The sequence below is a fragment of the Protopterus annectens genome, chromosome 1.part2 (assembly GCF_019279795.1).
Source record: "Protopterus annectens isolate FY-2018-M chromosome 1.part2, PAN1.0, whole genome shotgun sequence".
Taxonomy (NCBI): Eukaryota; Metazoa; Chordata; order Ceratodontiformes; family Protopteridae; genus Protopterus; species Protopterus annectens.
In genome coordinates, this window is record NC_056727.1 from 1,235,423,510 (window position 1) to 1,235,446,017 (window position 22,508).

At 37.1% G+C, this 22,508-nt stretch overlaps 1 protein-coding gene across 1 annotated transcript in view; it reads left to right on the forward strand.

Annotated features, from left to right (window-relative positions):
* SMPDL3B (sphingomyelin phosphodiesterase acid like 3B) overlaps positions 1-14,299 on the forward strand; it is a 459,824-nt gene extending 445,525 nt beyond the window's left edge. The window contains exon 8 of the mRNA XM_044060102.1: positions 10,575-14,299. Within this exon, the coding sequence (XP_043916037.1) occupies positions 10,575-10,943 (369 nt within the window). The 3' untranslated portion in view covers positions 10,944-14,299. The remainder of the gene's footprint in view (positions 1-10,574) is intronic.
* Positions 14,300-22,508: the final 8,209 nt, after the last annotated feature.

The following is a 22,508-nucleotide window of genomic DNA, read 5'->3' on the forward strand; positions in this document are numbered from 1 at the left end:
CCATTCTGCCCGATCCTGGTTCGTTAGCTACCTATCTGACTGACAGCAGTCAGATGACAAGCTGAACTCTCCGCTCTTCTACCAGTCTCCATGGGCGTACATCAGGGATCAATGCTTGGGCCACTCCTTTTTTCAATCTTTACAAACTCTGTAAAGCTATTTAGCATGCAACTACTGTACAATATGCAGATGATTCCTCCATCATATGCGCAGCACCCTCTTTTCCCAAGCTCATGCAAAAAACACAACAATCCTTCCTAGACATTGAAAAATACCTTTCAGACTGTCAACTCATTCTCAGGCCCAACAAAACAAAACGTATGTTTTTCACCAGTAACAAAAAAAAATTATCACAATCTCCCCTTCACAATCTACTCATCAAAAAACACAATAACAGAGCCAGTTAAGCACACCAAACTCATAGGTGTCACAACAGACGACCTCAGGTTTGACAAACACATAGCACTTACAATCAAAAAGGTCCACCTCAAGCTAGGCTCACTATATAGAGTCAAACCATTCCTAACAGACACCACCAAATAATCCATCTCTAGAACACATTTAATCTCCACACTGTTATATGTATCATGAGTATTTACTAACCCAAGAAAAACAGACCTAAAGAAACTGGAGACATGCTATGACAAAATGGCCAGATTTGATACTATCTGCCATCCAGATCACACCTCTGCTCAGCACTACAGCTCCTAAAATGCCTTGAACTCCCTAATTTACTCACCTTAAACCAACTAGCCCTAGCAAACTCCATTATACATCACCAAGATAACTATCCATCTCTTAGTGATCTTATCAAGCCCCATACCAACTGTTGTACTCTAAAATCATCCCAAAAGCTCCTACTAACAGTAACTAAGCCCAATAATAGCCATGGTGACTCCTCATACTCCAACAAAATAGCAAAATCCTGGAACTCAAAAAACACTAAATATGTCCAACCCATCCAATTTCAAGGTAACGCTAAGAAAACACCTAAACAATAACTGGCTCTGCTCCTGCACCAAACCATGCTAAATCACTTCCCCTCTTTCTATTGCCTATTTTATATTGCTCTTCTTTATCATATGCAGTAAACACACTTCTTAACTCAAAAGCAACTCTTTACTGCCTCCTCTACCAGTCTAGCCTTTTACCCCTTTCATTTCTCTCTTAGCCTTACTCAACTCTTCCTCTCAATAGCCTGAATAATCCAAACTTTACTTCCTAAGTAACTGGCTGGGTCTGCTTCGACCCATCAAATTTTCAGTTTGTTGAAACTGAATTAACCGACTCCACTTAAGCAAAAGTGCATTTAAATGAAAACGCACTTTCACAAAAATCATAACACCAAAAAAAAAAAAACCACGCACAAAAAAAAAAAAATTCAACGAAAATATTTACGCAGAGGGCAAGCCCCCCTGCACCCCCAACACCCCCGCTACTTATATATACTAACCCTGAGATCATACTACAGTGGGGTAAAGGGAATATTCTCTTATCATTACTGAACCATGACCTAGCAAAACTACTCAGTGTAATGATTTTCGCAAAAGTGCATTTTCATTTAAACGCACTTTCACTTAACTGGGATCAGTTTCGACAGACTGAAACTTTGATGGGTTGAAGTAGACCCATCTTGCCACATCCCAATAATACACCTCTATATATTTGCCTACTAGGCCTGTTTACTTTTTTCTTTTTTTTAATTCACCTATTAATATTGTTTACTTAACTATATTATAACTGTTAGTTGTTCAAAACTGTTACCTATCTTGTGGAGTTCTTCTCCCTCTGACTCCACATTAAATGAGGCTTTTTTATTACTGCATTTTGTATTTGTAAAATTTGTATCTGTACTTGTCAAAACTATTGTAATTCCCAAAAGTGTATTTTTATTTGTCACAATTGTCTACCTTATGCCCATGTTTAACTATTCATGTGATGCTTTTCTCCCCGGGCCTCTGCTGAAAATAGGCCAAAACCCAGTCGGACCTTCCCAGTAAACAACTGTAAAATAAATAAGTAAAATAGACCATTTGCATACTTAAGTCAACAAACCATAAGATGCTTGTTAAAGCATAGCAAACTACTTTCCATTTAGATTACTATACCAACATCCGGTGCATACTCTGTTTTCAGAATATGGTCTTTTCCTCACTGCTCTTCATGTGGACTTTATAGTGGCTGCATTATACCAAATCCTTAGCTGTGTGCTGGCTGTATAGCCCAGTGGATGTCTGGGCATGATTCATGGGAGAATCACATTCATTTCTACCATGAATAGTGCATTATCATATGCAGAACCACTGACCATTAAACCAATGTGTTTAAGTGTCCACATGGTAAATACATTTCCTTGCAAGGATAGGGTTCAGTGAAAGAATCGTATGCTTTGTGATTCCACTTTCATAATATTAGCCTGTGCAGCACAAGGAATGTCTGCCAAAGTGTATTGACTCCCCTTGTACTGCACAGACTAAATCTAAATGGATTTGGTGCACTGCAGTCATTTCCGAAACACTTAGCTAGCAAGACATACATTCATCAATTCATTCTCTGAAAATCTCTATCCTACTTACAGTTGCAAGTGGTGATCACAGCCAGTATATGGTCAAATGAGGCCTTAGGCATGAACCTTATAGACTGGACACCCCCCACACCAGCTATAACATTACCCCACTGCTTGTTTGTATCTCCCTAATTACCATTAAATATTTTTCAAACTTGTCAGTGAGCATATTATTTTTTACAATGATCACAGGGATTTAGATTTCATTTAAAACTTTAATTTCAAATTCTACACCAAAAACATTGACAATTATTTGCTAAACAAAACAAAAGAAATTCTTGTATTAAACAGACTTGGCAGCACCAATGGTAAATATCCCTTCTCTTGAAACTGACATTTACTGAAAGTGCATTTGACAAGCTATTAAACTACAAGAGGTATACTGAAATTCACAGTCAAACAGCATATAGTGAGCACTAATTAGCAGTTAAGTAAAGAGTCTATGGATTTAAAAGACAATGTTTAAAATATCTGGTAAGTCTGGGGCAGCCCACTGAATGCAAATGTTCCTCCTCAAGGGCAGCCCAGAAGCACTGTCTGATAAAGTGACTTGCTTGGTCAGAGTCACATAGTACACAAACAAAGGCTGAGAGAATCAAACCTTGCACTACAGGAAGTAGGTCATCAACAGCTCATAGTCTTACTCATTTGAACTAAATGCCAGACAAACTGTTGTGGTCCAACAAGGTGCATTTCACACTCACATGAATGTAAAAAGCTAAATTAGATATTTATTCATAGTTAAAATAATAACATTAAACTTGTAGGTTTTGTGCTGTCTTGTTTATTCACAAACAAATAATAAACATGCTGTCAACAGTTAAAACAAGTAAAGCAATGATTGTATCCAAAGAACATCGCTCATACAATGATGGTCCTGTTTACTACCATCAATTCCTTCCTCTACACCATAACTACTCTGGGATGCAGGAACAAATAATTTACACACACATGAACACCAATTACAACCCCTTGTACAACTGTGTACACCTTAAATAAGTTCTTACAATCAAATGAATGATGAAATACATAAATAATTACCTAGAAATGTATTGGTTTCCTGCTGTAAGAGCCATACAGTGCAACCTATTGAAACCTGCATATCTTCCCAACCTCTTAGATCAAGAATCAGAGACAAAGATTCAATTTTAAGGACACATTTTGCTCATAAATACTTAGAAAGCTTTTTGATGGCAAGCATTTTCTGAAGGATATGGAGTCCAAAACTTGTGCTTATCATTACTTAGTGACTGCAGTATATAATATCTTACTAGAAAGCTACAAATTTTATGAGTACCAAACGACAAATATGACAATAAATCACAGCCAGTTGAAAACTATGCCCTCTGTGCGCATACATAAATGCATACTCATGACCATCAGTTACAGCCACTTGAATGGCTATAAACCTCAGATAGATGGTTGAGATAATGTGAATGAACAAATGCTTAAATAACTGTCCAGATATATCTCAACTTGCTGCTGTCATAACCATACAGTGCAACCGACTACAACTCTCCTCAGCCCTCTCAACTTCTTTGCTCAAGTATCAGAGACAAACATCCAAAATCAGGAAAATTTTAAATATTTATCTTATAATCTTAGAAAGTTGCTAGAATAACAAGCTTTGTATTAGCAAGCATTTTCTGAAGGACACACAGTCTGAAAGGTCTGAAATGTACATGCCTGTAAATATTTAGTGGGTTTACTATCAGAAGCTTGAATTGCATTTCGTCGCCCATCAGTTGATGGAAAGTATAGTTTCAAAGATACACAATGCTGAATGTGAATACAACAAATCCATAGTAACGAATGAACAGCGGGATTCGTTGTTATGGGTTCAGCATTGTGCATGGAGATCGCGGTACAGTGAGGATCAGGGGAATTTACTCTTTTCCTCACTGTAGTGCAATCTCAAAGTTGGTATATATAATTTGCAGGGGGCGTGGTGGGTGCAGGGGGGCTTGCCCCCCTGCAAAACAGTAAAAACATGTGCTAGTGAGGTGAAATTCTTACGGCATGTTGAGCTGAATATCCTGGGTGATGATGTCATCTGCTGCTATGTTAACTAACGTCGCCTGCAGACATTTGGGAAAGGATATTTGACATGTCAATTCAAAAACATTTTTGTTTCCAAAGTTGCAGGCAGTTGTTTTGAACAAACAACAAAACGCAAATCAAGTTTTGATAGTAAACCTATTTAGTGACCGCAATCCACAACAATTTGCCAGAAATCCACACATTTTACAAGGAACAGACTACAATACCTCTCAACGTCTTTGTTTATGAATTCTCACCAAAGACAAAAATAGTGGGGGGGGGGCAAAGACCCTAAAAGGAACACTTTTTAAACATAATTGTTTTTTATCTGTTATCAAGTTAAACTACTAGACAAAGTGCCCCTTTCCAGGTTTGACTCTGGAACAATATTTTATTAAATTACTTGCTGAAAGTCACACAGTAGCCAAATGAGGGTAGAAGGAATCAAACTCTGTGCTTTTGACTACAGGGAACAGTTTGTTAACTACTCAGAACTTTAGTTGTCAGAAAATTCTAATTCACTTAAAAGGTTATTAAAACAGGTGCTGCATGGGGTAACCAATTCAAATGTTGGGACCCACTACAATAGCCGAATGAATGGCCAAAACAATGGACTTACATACACTTAGATGGCTATTTCCTGGAATATTCCTTTTTCTCCAAGGTATGGTCATCTCAGAGTTAGTACAGACAGGTTCTGGGTTGTGGGGGCTTAACTCACTGCAAAAAATATGTTTACAGAACAGCAATGTTCAAAATTCGCTCTTCTCCTGCATTTTTGATCCATTTTTTGGCTTGTCATCACCCTGCATTTCAAGTGCTAACATTTTGTAGGTAGCCAATGCATGGACATGCATTTTCTGAAGAATATAAACTATGAAACTAGTCATTTTTGACTGATGGTAATCCTTAGAGGATTAAATGAAAATGAAAAAGTTAATGAGGGACAGGCAAAAATCAGAGACATCTACAGAATCAGGGACAGACAGAGCCAATGGTAACTAAATAAAAAGGCTAACAAAATGTTTTTTGCATCAATATGTAGTTTACCAGAAAATTAAGTTAATGAGGGACAGGTCAAAATAAGATGCAAAAATCAGAGACATTCTGCAAAACCACTTAAAAGGTTTAAAAAAACAACAGTTTTTGCATCAACATGCATTTCCTTAATAATAAGAGCTATGAAATTCTCTTATCTGGCACTATCTATCTACTGTAATCCTTAGTAGTTTACAAGAAAATAAAATGTTTTATAAGGATATAGGCGAATATATGAATGAAAATCAGGGACATTCTGCAAAAGAAAATGATAAAAGGCTGCACAAGCATATAAGTATGCACAGGCAGACAGAGAGATAGACACACATACACACAACACATTGCACTGTGTGACTTTAAAAACCAAACGCTATTTCTAGTATTTCGCCCAGCCTGCGACACACAATAATGACGCATCGATGGCTACTCTTTCCCTCTTTACAACAGTATGTGACTCAGTATCCGTGGCGATTTACATGTCATACTCTGTGTTTCTGAGTATAACATCAATTTTCTTATCATTAACTCCTACTAACTGCCTGCAGAGGTCATGTGATAGGCAGTGAGCCTGTGCTGCCAGGCTTATACATAAGGGGGAGGTGGTACACTATCAGCACCATTAAAGATAAAGGTGTATTTGTGGTTTTGCAAATGAAAGGCATTTCAAGTAGAATTTTTTGAAGTTAGTATGTGCATATGTATATGACTGCAGATGCATACAATGGATATAAAAAGTGCACACATCCCTGTTAAAATTCCAGGTTTTTGTGATATTAAAAAATGAGACCACAATAAATAATTTCAAAACTTTTTCCACCTTCAATGTAACCTATAACCTGTGCAATTCAATTGAAAAATAAACAAAAATTTGTTAGGGGAAAAAAATATAAAAAATAAAAAATGTACAATAAGCTGGTTGCATAAGTGTGCACACCCTTAAATTAATACTTTGTTGAAGCACCTTTTGATTTAATTACAGCATTCAGTCTTCTTGGGTACACACCTGCCATCAATTAAAGAGACTCTGATTAACGCCAAATAAAGTTCATCTATACTAGTAGGATTTTCTTGACATTTACTCGGTTGCCTGCTACAGCAAAAGCCATGGTTTGCAGAGAACTTGCAAAGCATCAAAGGGATCTCATTGTTGAAAGGTATCAGTCAGGAGAAGGGTACAAAACAATTTCCACAGGATTGGATATACCATGGAACACAGTGAAAGACAATTATCAAAAAGTGGAGAAAATAAGGGACAACAGTGACATTGCAAAGAACTGGATGTCCCTCCACAACTGGTGAAAAGACAAGACGAAAACTGGTCAGGCAAGCTGCCAAGAGACCTACAGCAACACTGAAGGAGCTGCAGGAATTTCTGGCAAGTACTGGTTGTGTACTACGTGACAACAATCTCCCGTATTTTCCACATGTCTGGACTATGGGGTAGGGTTGCAAGATGCCTTTTCCTACACAGAAAAGCATCCAGGCCCAGCTAAAATCTGCAAAACAATACATCAAGTCTCCAAAAAGCATGTGGGAAAATGTGTTATGGTCTGATGAGACCAAAGTTGAACTTTTTGGCCACAATTCCAAAAGGTACGTTTGGCACAAAAACAACACTTTGCATCACCAAAAAAACACCATCCCCAAGGTGAAGCATGGTGGTGGCATTATTATGCTTTGAGGTTGCTTTTCCTCAGCTGGAACTGGGGCTTTAGTCAAGATGGAGGGAATTATGAACAGTTTCAAATACCAGTGTTACCTTTGGCCCAAAACCTTCAGGTGTCTGCTAGAAAGCTGAAGATGAAGAGGAATTTTACCTTTCAGCATGACAATAACCCCAAGCATACATCCAAATCAACAAAAGAATGGCTTCACCAGAAGAAAATTAAAGTTTTGGAATGGTCCAGCCAGAGCCCAGACCTAAGTCAAATAGAAAATCTGTCGGGTGACCTGAAGAGGGCTGTGCACAACAGATGCCCTCATAATCTGACAGCTTTGGGGTGCTTTTGTAAGGAAGAGTGGGCAAATATTGCCAAGTCAAGATGTGCCATGCTGATAAACTCCTACCTAAGAAAACTGAATGCTGTAATTAAATCAAAAGGTGCTTCAACAAAGTATTAGTGTAAGGGTGTGCACACTTATGCAAACAGCTTATTGTACATTTTTTTTTTACATTTTTTCCCCTAACAGATTTGTTTGCTTTTCAATTGAACTGTATAGGTTATAGATCACATTAAAGGTGGGTAAAGTTTTGAAATTATTTATTGTGGTCTCATTTTTTTATATCACAAAAATCTGGCATTTTAATACGGTATGTACAGTTTTTATATCCACTGTATGTATGACAGATTATGTAAACACTTTTTTTGGGGGGCATAGAAACATAAATTACACTTGGGTGGTCTATGCATGTCTCCAGTAACACACTGTGGTCCTGTTACTCTTGCTGTGACTTGTTAACACTCAGATTAAGTTAACTCATGTGGATTCTACTCCTACTCTTCAGAGTAGTACCACCAAGTGCACAGCCAGGTATGGTACATACTCTGGGGATCTGTGAATCACATGGTACCTTGTTTACAGGCTGTGTTGCACCTTTGTGTTTGCTGTTGTGCACCAATCAAGCCAGAAGTGTATAGTAACATACTGCTTCATGCAAGATGAAAACATATTGTCTTTGAATTCCAAGGAGATGCCCAGTTTGTTTATCCCCATGCACTACCCCTACATATTGCACCATATGTCTGAATCTCACCATCCCTGTCTTACTAACATTAACAATCTTCAATTACAGAAAAAAACAATCTTCAGGTTTATGTTTGTAAGACCTAAATCTAAGCAGCATTTTAATTTAAGTAATCCAAAGTTGCATTCCATTCTTCTAATGGCAAAAATCTCACACTGAGTCATGTCCACTTCTGATTAACAGATTCAACTTGGTATCTGGGACAAAAGCCTAAAAATAATCTCAGCATTGACAGGGAAATCTCGCCATTCTTAGGCACAAGCTTGAAGAAAGCTTTCTGCTTGTCTTTCTCTTTTTCTAGTTGTGGTATACACTTTCTAAAAACCTAAGAAGCCCCATGGAGCCCTTCTTCCTCTCTATCCAGCCTTCTGATCTCAGTTCTTCACATTGGCACAGTCTCATTGCTTTACCTTCAGGAACACACTTACCTAAGTACACAAATACTGGATATTATTAATCTATTACCACAGGAGATTAATTCAATTCCTAGGATTTAAGGCTTATACACAGCAGATGAAGTTATTCTTAGATAATATTGTAAAAGAAAGTATCAACCAGTATAATACGGTCGGTTTGTACTGTCTGTGCATATTGGCTACTATTTTGTGTATTTATGTTATGGTCTACATTTGCATTTGTTTTTACAAGTGCTTAGCTCAAGTTAAGGTAAAATACATTTTACATTAGCCCACCCATCTGTTTAACAAGTAACATTTAGAAATCTGTAAATTTCAAAGATGAATGGAGGTGGGAGAACCCTTTAAAATAATCTATAAAAATAAAAGGCAGCATGCCATATAAGTAAATTGCTGTATGATGCCATACCACACCATGTCTTCTTCCAGCTAAGCAGTGATTAGGCACATTACTGGAACTGTAAAATTAAAAACCTAAAAGTTTTCATCCATTCGCCATTACCCATTTTACCCTATTCAAGGCTGCAAAGATTTGAAACTTGTACCGACAAGCAAAAGTCAGAGAACCATTCCTGGACAGGACATCATTCCATCAGCCTAGCTACTAATATTGCTTTTTTGTATAAAAATTATGGATTGCAGAGTAGGTTAGTAACTCATTACAACAGAACATACTGCAAGAATATTGTAATGAATGTGGTAATAGTATCCACTTTGCTGTGATTTATTACATTTTTTCTGTATCTTTTTGACCCTATACCTGCTGAACATCATGCCTTTCCTAATTAGATTAAGTCCAGGCATTCCCCAATGCTAGAGATGTACCCAGGATAATATGGGGGTGAGAGCTATTAAGCAGCCATGATGGTGGTTTGTGCCCTCACCAGCATCCCTACAATGACACATGTTCCTTTAGTAGCCCTAACCCCATCTCTGGTGGGTATGTGAGTACCTGCATCACCACAAGAACAACAAACACTCCTCTATCCATGTATGTGCATTCCTTTGAACATGTCAATATGGGCTACCATCGCCAGCTTGACTAGCTACAGCCCACTTCTTCCTCAGTTCTGTGTTTCTAACAATCATGCCAGCCTCTGCTTACATCAGAGCTGCACCACTAGTCAGCCAGGAACCACCACACTATCCATCAAGGATGGACGGTCCGTATGCATTTCACTCCCACCCTCCCATGCCTGACTTTTCCAGCACCTAAGCCGTACTTCGTCTTTCATCGCTTAGTTCACATCAGGGCTCAATCCCTTTGTATACAGAGCCAGGCTTTCTATGTCTAATATTTCGGAACTGTGACATTTTGCCTTTATGTGGAATTAATAAAAATATTTCCTAAATTGATCATCAGGTACAAAGAGTGATGCATAAAATACAGGTAATTTTACCACTGATTTGGTCCCGTATGCTATTAATTATAAAATGGGGTGAATACAATAAATGTTGCTGCATGTGACTGTTGTACATATGGTAAAATGTGCTCATTTTAGATCACTTGCTTTATTAAGGTGCAGCATAGCTTGAAGTATGATGCATCGACAGTTATGAGCCATTTGTGCTTGTGAAAGTTGCCAAACCTACATCCTAAAACTGGATGAGGAAACCAAGGATGGTATTCCTTATCTAAAGCTCAGGATGACAGAATGAATGAAAATAAAACACTGCTTTGGAAGCAAGTTTAATTTGGGCAAAAGCTTATACATAATTCTTAGAAATTAATAAAGGAGTAATGATTTTAATTTCTTCTTGATTTCAGGATATGGTTACTTACTACATGAACCTTAGCTACGCCAACCTAGTGGCACCAAGATGGGAGAAGGAATATCGACTGACCGAAGCCTTCCACATTCCAGATGGTTCTGTAAACTCCATGCAAATGATGCTGGACAAAATATCTAAAGACAAGTGTTACTTGCAGAAATACTATGAGTATAACTCTGTTAATTATGATCTCACTGAATGTGATCCTCTTTGCAGAGCAGACCACATCTGTGCCATCAGAGAAGCAGACTTCTCAAAAAACAAACAGTGTCTGAAAACTGAGAGTTCATCCTCCAGTCTCGCTGGACAGCTAGCTGGCATTTTGTGCATGCTGTTGGTAGTGTTTCTTCAAATACACAATTAAACTGCATAATGCACAAGTTCCAGTTTTGCATACCAGAAAATACAGACAATGATCTGTTAATTAGAAGTTAATAAAAATAAGTTAAAGAAAGAGGTTCCTTTCTATGGCTATTCATTTTTTTTCTGGTTTGGGGCCCTTAGCCAACATGACAAAGATACTGAAAAAAACACTTTTTGACACTTGCTCTCAAAACCACAGTATACATGTGTTGTCCTTACATGTTAGCATGGCATATATATTTGTTTAGCTAATTCTGTCAATACCTCCCACTAAAGCTATACTGTCAGTGAAGCAGGAAAGGTTATATGTATTAACTTACAATCTTTTTCAGTATTATTCTGTCATTTCTGTTCCTTAGTCCTGCTTTTTGGGGAGGATATCCTTTCTTTTTCTGCTTAATTTGTATCTCTCTCTTCCTGCCAAAAGACAAGTAATTTTCTGTAACAAAAAACAATACGGTGATAATCCACACACAAAGCGAAGAACAATGTATAAGAATCCACAAAACCACCAAGGCAAGGCTCTAGACACAACAGTATTTTGAGCACTTTTGTTCTTTATTATAAAACCATGAACTTCTTCAGAAAGTACATAAGCGTGAACAAGCTGTTTAAAAAAAAAATCATTCAAAAATAGTCACATGATCAGGTTCAACCTACCACATCTCTACTAAATGGAGATGTTTTCACAAAAATGTTCATTAATTTAATGTTAAAAATACATGCATATAAAATATACAATAAAATAAAAGACTGATATCTCATCAAATACCATTAATAGATTCTTTGTTCCTGCAAGAAACAGTTAATATTAATCGTTTCATTTAGTCCTGTTGCCAGATCAACTCTTAACCTAATCTGCCATTTAGACTGAATCACAACATTCTAACAAAGTTGTGTGATCATCATTAAAAACATCAGTTCTAATGGAGTCTTTTGACAACAATAAAATCAACACTTTGTGTAATCTTTTAGATTTAGTGCTTAACAATAACTGTTTCAGTTTTCTAGGTAAATCTTACAAACAGATCTCTGGTGTGGCAATGGGGATAGAGTATCCCCAGTTTTTGCAAATCTGGTAATGGCAACATGGGAGCAGTAGTTTTTGAAAAGTCAGCATTGGTCCAACATCATCATATTTTATGGGAGATACATGGACGACCAGCATTAACCCCCCCCCCACCCAGTCATGGGTTATTGCTAAAATATCCCATAAGGCAATGCAAGCAGTCTCTCTTATGTATTCTCCTTTCCTCTTCCTTACAAACAGCTTTCTGTCTTGTTGGCAAAGAACGTATGCACATTAATCCACCTCTCCTTTGGGCTACAGAAGTTTAAAAAACAAACTCAAATACATTACATGGCGTCACTGTCAGACATGAATGCTGGTCTGACCTCAATCATTTGTTTTAGATACGTGCACAAAAGAACATTACAACTGATGCAGTAAGGCTTGTTAATAAAGCTGGTCCCAACCACACCACCACTGTTTTTTTTTTCTTGTAGTCAGAGATGAACAACTCATTTAATTATTTCAGAGTCACTATGTGCAATTCCAGAATAAAAAAAACTAATTAACAATAACATGATAAAAAAACAATGATATAGTAAAAAATAGAACTGAACTGAGGAACAATGCAAAACAAACATTCCAGAAGGTTCCCACTCAATGCACCATTATAAACCTTTCAAGACAGCAACAAAAACAGGACATTTGTGCAAGAAACAAAAAAGCACTATTAATAGTCACTGAAAATGTAGAGTCTCCTTCATAGCATCTCTTCTACTGTTTAATTCACCAACATCTTCAATTCTCAAGAGGACTGTGGTAGAAAGCTTAAGCAATGAATGAAAGGTTTGACCTTTTTTGTATTGCATTTAGCATATTTGAAAAAAGCAAAGTACAAAAAGCTACATTTCTTCATATAGTTGGAGATGACACAATAAAGGTATTTAATACATTTAATCTCATTAAAGAGAAAAAAAATGAGTTAGTCATAAAAGGCAGTTTGAAACATTACTGTTATCTTAAGAAACCCTGCCATGTTCGTAATTTATTTTTTTATCAGAAACATGGCTACAATAAACAATATATGCATATGTAATTAAATTAAGATATAAAACTAAAGGATATGAATTGGTAACTATTTGAAATATGGGGACCCACTAGAGAGAGTCCTGAAATATGGAGACTGAATAGCCATAAGAACAGACTTACACAAACTAAGTCCGGTATGCCATTTCTCTAAATATTCCCTTTTTTCCAAGGTACAGCGAAAAGACTTCATGAACCACCAGGCTGTAGTAAAAACGTAGAATTTTAATACAAATTGTAAATGCTTTCAGGATACACCCTTCATCAGACATATACAAGAAAACAAACAAAAACCTTCTTAAAAGTATTTAAAAATCAATAAGCCAATGAGCATCAAGATCTAATCATCTAAGTCACAGGTCTATGCCTCCTAAGAACAGGTTTTAAAGGGACCACGCCATTGAGTCCTGGACTTCTATCAGCATCTAGCCTTACAATCCATTGTACCTCACAGTATTCAGTCTGCCTGACAATATCGCCCCCCTTTGCCATTCACCTTAACCAGTTGTAGAACCATGAAAGTAAAGTGGTGTCCTGGGTGTTCTTTAATATGTTGAAAGAGAGCACTCTGTGTATTGCTCAAAGGTATGGCTGATAAATGTTTCGGGATCCTATCCTTAAGTTTACAGTTTGTCTTCCCGACATAAAATGATGTGCAGCGCAAGCACCTAGCCAGGTACACAACATTCATTGAATTACAATTTGCCAACAGTTTAGGTTTAAATACCCCATTGTCAATAGGATGTACAAATTCTTGAATTCTAGATATTAAGGGGCATACTTTACAGTGCTGACAGGGATACGTACAAATTTTACCTGCTTGCTGTTCAAGTACCTTCTTCTTATCATAGTTCTTGCCACACAGGATCTGTTTAAGACTCCTGTTCCCCTTAAAAACAAAATTTGGTGCTGCTCCCACTATTTCTTTTAAAGTGTCATACGTTTGTAAAATTTTCCAGTTACCTCAATTTACATCACAAACCCTTTTTATATGCTTACTATACTTAATGTACAAATTCAGCTTACTTCTAGGCTGAGCCTGCTTCACTGAGTTACTTGTCCTACATTCAATACCTTTCTTAGAGAACCATGGTACTGCCACCGTATCTCTGCTCTGTACAGCATTAGAAACATGCTTTTCCACTTCCTTAATGCAGTACCCCCTCTCAGCAAATCTGGCAGTCAAAGCTTCTTTTTTCCAAAAACATTTTTATTAAATTTTGTTAATAAACATGGATATAAAGTATTAAAAATAAACAATATAAAACATAATAACTATTTAAACTATATACAAACATCCATGATAAACATTTGTTTTATCCAAGAAAGGTAATCAATATTTATCTAACAATCTCTCCAATTTTTGGTAAGCTAGTTTTTTGTGTGTTACATTTGATGATCTCTGATAAATAGTTTGCATTTCTTTTTTACATACAGATTTTGCTATTGAAATAAACCGAGTAAACATAAGATCTTGCTTATTTTTCCAGTTCAATGTAATTATTTTTCGAGCAATAGCTAGAATTAACCAAAGAACAGGTAACTGATGTCTAGGAATTACACTTGGGGTAGAGACATTGAATAATATCAAAGAGCTAGTAATTTGACAGTTGTCAGACCACAGAGCTTTTGCCAAATGTCTAAAATCACTCCAGTATTGTGTGAGAGTTCTACATTCGATGAACATATGAGCCCATTTGGCTTCAAGAATATTACCACACCTCCAGCATTTGCATTCATTACTCTAGGTTATAAGGTCAATTCTGTGTGGAGTATAAAAGTTTCTATGAATAAATCTCCAGGTATATAGTCTCCAATATAAAGATGATGAAGTGTTTTTTATTGAATTTAATAACTGTTTCTTATTATCGTTAGATAAAGGTTCACCATTAATCCTTATGGAGTAATTCCAAAAAGCTTGGTCAAAAGTAATTAAGTCCTCTCGTAGGATTTTATATACAGGTGATATGCTTAATTTATGTTCAATGTTCATCGAACTGCACCATATGAATAGTTGTATCAATCTTGGTATAATATCAGTTTCCAGATTTATTGACACTCTCACTTTATTTTCAACAAACTGTCTTAAAGATTGAATACAGAGCCAATTACCTTGACACACATTATATCTGGCTAAGAGAAAGTTCCTTGGTTGGATGTTCTTATTGTCTATAAACTGGTGCCAAAACATTAGATTATTGTCTTTAAGATTCCGCATCTTATTGATATTGAAGGTATCTAGGCAATCTGGTATATAAGCTATGGGAAATGTAATGAAAAAGGTGTTCTTTAGACTATAATTGTTGTTGATTATATTTTTGAAACTATAAAATATTTGGTTTATACCATGTGAGAAGTGGCTAAATTTCTTATTATATAAGCAAGATTCACGGAGTATCCAAAATATTTTGTTAAAGCCAAAGGTTTCCTTAAACTGGATTTCTGAGTTCTCAGAGGAAGTTATAAGTATTTCATGTAGTTTCCAGCTAGAGGTGTATATGGCTGAAATCAAGTGTAGTATTATGTTAATAATAACAGATTTGGAATATAATTCTATGTTGGGAAAGCCAATCCCATTACTGTCCCAGGCTCTAACATGCCATTTATAGGCTATTCTTGATTTCTTTGGGAACTATAGAAAAGTTAGTAATAGGGAATTTATTTGTTTAAAGAATTTCTTAGGAGGAGGTAAAATCAATGATTGTATGTAAAATAAAATCTTGGGCAAAATAATCATTTTAATTAATGTAAGTCTGTCTTCCATGGTGAAAAACATTTTGTTCCACTTTTTAGTCAAGTCACTGATTATAGCTACCAGTTTAGTGAAGTTAAATTTAAGTCTCATTCCATTTATTCTTAATACTTATTCCTAGATTATCTATCTTATCGTTTTCCCAGTTGAATGTATTGTATTTTTGCAAATTGCTATTTATTTTCTTATTGATTAAAAGTGTTTTGATTTTATTTTGGTTAAAATTGAGCCCTGAGATTTTTCCAAATAGAGTTATGGCATTCATAATATGCTGTAAAGAGCCTTCAATGTCACTGGATGTTAGTAGAATATCATCAGCAAAAAGCTGAACATTTGGACAGTATCTCTCATTAACTTGAAATCCTTTGATATTTGGGTTATTTCTAATAAATGAAACAAAAGGTTCCACTGATAAAGTGAAAAATAATGGGGATAGAGGGCAACCTTGTCTAGTTCCCTTATGATTTTTTACTGGGGATGATAGACATGAACCAATCTTAACAAATGCTTTAGAATCACTATAAATATTTAATATTAATTTAGTGAAATCTGAAGTAAAGTGTCGAAGGAAAATATACTTTAAAAATGATCAGTACATGGTAGGTTCAGGTTAAAGCACTTTAATCTTGCAGCAAGGAGACAAAAACGTGCTAATACAGAGTTTGTCTGACTAGAACCAGGAAATGCAAGCATTTTTATACATTTTCTAATAAGAAATTGCCTACCAAGCTGACGTAGTAAATCACAAGTTTTAACATCATCATCATTTCGTACATGATTTTCTGCTTGTACTATCAATTTTTGTGAGAAACTTCCTAAGAAAAACAATGTGGCCTTGGCTACCACCGATTAGATATATGCAATGTTACCATTCAAGGTACTATGACTAATTCAAGCACAAAGCAAGTATAGATTGCAATTCATTTCTCTAACAGTCCTTTGTCTATGTTATCTCTGACTTCTGCAGCTGTGTATGTTCTCATACTTCGAACAGAGCTGATTGTTCAAAATCATTACATTACAAAATATAGCATTGATCATTTCTTCCTGACCTAGCAGATAATCACCTGCTTCTCAAGTACATTTTCCAAAAGGCATAAACATGAATATTGCTGTGCTAGCAATTACTAGGTCAGAGGGCATCTTGCAAGTTTCAGAAAGCACATTGCAGTTTCAAAAAGCATCTTTTCAGTCTCATATGAAACTCAACTGTATATAAAACAGTGCATATAAAATAGAATGAAAAACGTGTTAACTTATTTAGCTTCTAATTAGCATTAAGCATGCACACAGTAATACATATTTTTCTAACATTCCCCCCCGTTAATACTTTTTAATTCTATTTTCAAAAGAATAAACAGTTTGCTTCTTTTCCTAACCTCTTCCATTCAGGATTTGCAGTTAAGAAAGTCATTCAGTTTAAACTTATGAAAGTGTTTCACATTCTAACAATTCTTCAATTTCAGTACTTTGATACAAAGTCTCAGAAACTGATATGTCTATAAATTCTTTGATTAACTTTTTCATGCAGGGAATACCACAACAGATACATGCTCCTAATAGGAGTAATCCCACACAAATGGCAATCAGGATGTTCATTAGGATGGAACCCCACCCCCAAACAAATTCTGGAAAAAGTCCGTCAGAGGGTTTGGGCCTGGTTTGTTCATGGCCGACACTTGCTGTATCACCTCAAGGTGGTCGTTTATCTCATGTTGATGATCAGGTATATACGTACAGCACTCTTCTTTGATTAAAGCGCACGTACCACCTCTCGCCGCTAGGGTGAAGTCAAGAGCCATTCGGTTCTGGAGCACTACAGTTCTCATAGAATTCAGTTCATCAGTTATCAATTCAAGAGCAGAAAAAGTTGCATTACTCATTACCTCGAGAAGTTTAGACAGTTTTCGCAGCTCCCAAATCGATTTCACTGCGTCATATGCAGGTAATATGCCTGCCCATGATATGACAGCATCACTCAAGTCCATGTGCGTCAGCTTGGTACCCACGGTATGATGGTCTTTCCAGCCCGCCTCGATCTGTCCCACTGGATTTTCAGGCTTCCTGACAGTTTTCTTGGCTACATCTCGGGTATTTTGAATATTTCCCTGAGGCAAAACTGCAGTGTGTCGTATGGCCGGGACCAGGTACCCCAAAAAACAACTGCCGGACTAATTCTCAGGTAACCATTTATATGCTTTCTTACCACACAAAATAACAATCCTCTACCTTAGTAGTTACTTTGTTATGAAACGGCTGCCCTGCATGAAACATTTTCCTATCTATTATAGATAGTTGTTTAAAAAGTACAGGATTACGTTGCACTTGTTAAATAGTCTTATGCATGGACTCAAAAAATGAGTCATAATTTGAATTACAAGCTGTACCCATTTTGTTTGCTCTGGTATAACATTTGTAATGTACAGTCACATTGCACCTGCTCCAACCCACTTGAATTGTGTCATTCTTATAAAAACATACAATTCCCTTTTGTGTCACAGGCAAATACAGTGCTACCCTATCATATGCTTTAATAGCTACAGTGTCATAAATCAAATTTTCCCAGGTCTCATTGACCTCATTAATAACCCCCCGTATGCTGTTGGTATGGCTGTGCAAATCCAGCAGTTCAAAACATTAAAAGTTTCAGCATACACACGTGTAATTGCCTGATAAGTGTTAAAGTTTGGGTGCCAGTCTATGGTCGGCTCATCACGTTTAATCAATTCAACTTTTGTGGCTGGGAAAAGGAAAGTCCACAACAAAAAGATCAATGTTATCAGTATAGCTATCAGAATGATTATGCAAGTTTTCTGAGGTTGTTCTGCATCTCTGTTTGTTCTATACCTGGTCATTTTGTTCTCGTTGTACAACAGTAACAAGGTTTTTGTCCAGTTCGAAGTTCTTAACCAGTTTACAAAGTGTCAGATGAATCCAGGATGCTCACTCTGCGATCTTGACTGCAGTGGGTGTTGACAGCAGTACCTGGTACGGTCCTTCCCACTTCGGAGAACTCCAATTCTTTCTCTTCACAACCTTCACCCAGGTCCACATGCCTGGTGCTATTACTGCTTCCAATGGTTTGTTCTTTATCTGAAACAGAATTCAACTGCAAAAGTTTGTTATTCAAAAATCGCCTCATATACTCTGCAAGTGAACTGTCAGCCTCCTGCTCTGCAGGCATGAGAGGTTTCCATTGAGGTGTATAATATGCCCTCCCAAACAGAATTTCAAAAGGAGTTAACCCTTTTGCATTTGGAACAGTTCTCATGCTCAACAGTGCCAGAGGTAAACAGTGCACCCAGTTCTTTTGTGTCTCACTAATCAATTTCCTAAGCTTATTTTTCAAAACCCCATTATGCCTCTCTACTAATCCTGCAGATTGGGGATGGTATGCGCAATGATTTTTCAGAGAAACCCCGAAATAATGGCTAAGTTGTTGTATAGTTTGATTTACAAAGTGTGTATCATTGTCACTATAAATCTTTTCCGGTATGCCAAATCTAGGAATAATTTCTTTAACAAGGACTTTTGCAACAGTAGCTGCATCTGGATTTTTAGTTGGAAAAGCTTCCACCCATTTGGAAAACATATCTATAATGACAAGGCAGTACTTCTTATTTTCACATTTGTTCAGTTCTATAAAATCCATAGAAATAGTATGGAACGGATACGGTGGTATAGGGAAACTCCCTTGCTTAGGTTTCAATGCCCCTTGTGCATGATGCTTGTTACAAACATGGCATGCTGCACAAAATTTTTTTGTGTAGTTTGTAAATCCATACGTCGTAAACACTCGATTCACTAACTGCACCATCCCCCCTGTTGAGACATGGCACTGCCCATGGCTCAACAAAGCTGCATATTTAAACAAGTTAGATGGTAAAATCGGTTTATTTTCTTTGGAGATGTACAGTCCTTTCTCAAGGATTGCTCCTCGTTTTATCCATTTCTGTTTTTCTACATTTGTAGTAAGTGTCTGCATCGTTTTTAACATTTCTAAGTCTAAAATCTCAGATGGTTGTAATTCTTCAATCAAAAGAAAAACTTCTGAATCTGCTTGTTTTGCAGCAATATCAGCCCTTGCATTACCTTTTGAAATCCTATCCTGTTGCTTGGTATGAGCTACGCATTTGCAAATAGTTACTTTCTGAGGTAACTGAATAGAGTCTAACAAGTCTAAAATAAATTGCGCATGGTTAATTGGTTTACCAGTAGATGTTATCATTCCTCTATTTTTCCACTGCTGCACAAAAACATGTACAGTAGAAAAAGCATACTGACTGTCAGTAAAAATGTTCACTCTCTTACCCTTTGCCAAGGTACATGCCCTCGTCAAAGCAATCAATTCTGCTGCTTGTGCAGATAAGTTGTGTGGTAAAGACTTTGCTTCTAAAGTCTCAGTATCAGAAACTACTGCATACCCCACCAGATTCTGTCCTGTCGGACCTCTCCTGCACGAGTCGTCCACATAGTATGTCACCTCGGCATCATCCAAGGGAACATCTATAAGATCTTTTCTAGGTAGTGTCTTTTGCTCAATCTCCTGCAGGCAGCAGTGTGGTTTGCCATCTGCAGGGGTTGGAAGCAAGGTTGACGGATTCAAAGTCATACATCGTTCAATTGTCATATGAGGTTGGCTCAACAGTATAGTCATACAGGAAAGATGTCTAGCAGGAGAAAGATATGCTACTTTTTCTTGCAGTAAAATAATCGCGACTACATGAGGCACTCTCAATGTGAGAGGGTGAAACAATGCTATTGAGGCTGAAGCCTGCACTGCCATTGCAGCTGCGACTACTGCTTGTACACAGTGGGGCAGGGATCGCGCCACTGGGTCTAGCTGTGATGAATAATAAGCTATGGGGCGTTGTTTATCCCCATGCTGTTGAGTTAATACTGATGTCATATAACCTTGCTTACAGTCTACAGTTTGGAAAAATCGCTTATGATAATTTGGTAATCCTAAAACTAAGGAAAAAGCTATCAGTTGTTTCAGTTTGCAGAAAGCTGATTCTGCTTCTGGTGTCCACTGTAATAAATCTTGTGCTGCCATCGACTTTTTGAATATCAGGTTAGTTAGCGGAGCAGATTCCAAAGCACAGTTTGGAATCCAACTCCAACAAAAGTTAGTAGTACCCAGGAAGGACATCATTTCCTTCTTGGTAGTTGGTAATATTGCTGTTTTTCTGTCTTCATCTAATATTCTGCCTTCTTTGGATATTACATATCCCAGGTATTTGACCTGTTTTTTTCCAAAGTTGCAGTTTGTTTTTGTTTACCTTGTGTCCTTGAGTGGCTAAAAATTGTAATAATGCTATGGTATCCTCTCTGCATTCTTGCTGGGTGGGGGCTGCCAGCAGAATGTCATCTACATAAAGTAAAATCTGACTGCCTTTCGGTGGGATAAATCCCGCCAGGTTACTTGCCATTTCTTGTGCGAATATTGTTGGACTTTCACAATATCCCTGTGGTAGTCTCGTATATGTATACAGTTTCCCCTGAAATGTAAATGCAAACCAATATTGGCTGTCAGGGTGTATTGGTATTGAGAAAAATGCATTGCTAATATCTACCACAGAAAAATACTTTTGTTGGAGTTTCAAATCATTCAATAAAGTGTGTGGATCTGGCACCGTAGGTGCCCTGGGTATAACTGCATCATTTACAGCTTGTAAATCTTGGACCATACGCCATTCTCCATTTACTTTCCTAACTGGAAATAAGGGTGTATTACACGGTGAATCAGGAGATTCTATTAAGACTCCTTCCTTAAGTAAGGCTGCTATTATAGGTTTGATTCCTATTTCCACATCCTTTCTTAAGGGATACTGTTTCTTTTGAGGTCTAAATGCTGATTTTGGTGTGATAATAACTGGTCCTGCTATACAAATAAGTCCTACATCTGATTTCCCTGTTAACCAGAGAGTCTCTGGTATGTCTCGTAAGGCTTTTTCCTCTTCCTCTAGTAAGAGTGCTACTCAGCTATCCTCACCTGCCTGTGAGTGCACAGCTGAGTGTGTCTGTGTTATCCAATTTAATTTCTGCTTTTGTACTCCCTGTTTGGAAAGTTCTAACACTGTCTGCTTTTCCCACCTTGTGACTTTTTCTCCTAGGTCTGCCCACTTCAAATTTCTATCTTTAGTTAAACTTACATGTGGTAATCGATTAGATTTGTAAAGTGCTACGAATTCCTGGGGCAATGAACAGCTTACTACACTGTTTCCTTCTGTGTCCCAGTACAAATTTTGCAATACTAATCTGTTAGCATGATTTTTAAACAGTTCTTGCTCATATTCTTTAACAGGTCCTGGTTTGTTACAGTAATATAGAGTGCAATGCAACAAATGCTGTTTATCAGTGTCAAGGGAGGGGGATTTACTGATGGCTACGTTCATCAGTTCTTCAGTTACTGCCCCTGGACCAGTCGTAACTAAGTCCTGGCTGTACCAAAAAAATGTTTCACCCTCCGGTCGCACTACAAAAGCATCCATTTGTCACTGTGCCACCATACCCTGCATAGTTGGAACTACGGCTATGCCAAATATCTGCATTAGGTCTCTGCCCAAGAGATTCACTTGACATTTTGCAGAAACAACAATTTTGCTTTTCTGGGTCATCCCTGAAACTGGGTCAGTTATCATTATGTTGTGGAAGAGTGGCTCCCGATACAGCTGTCCATTAGCTGCCTTCACTAATATGTAGTCCAGTGATTCTGA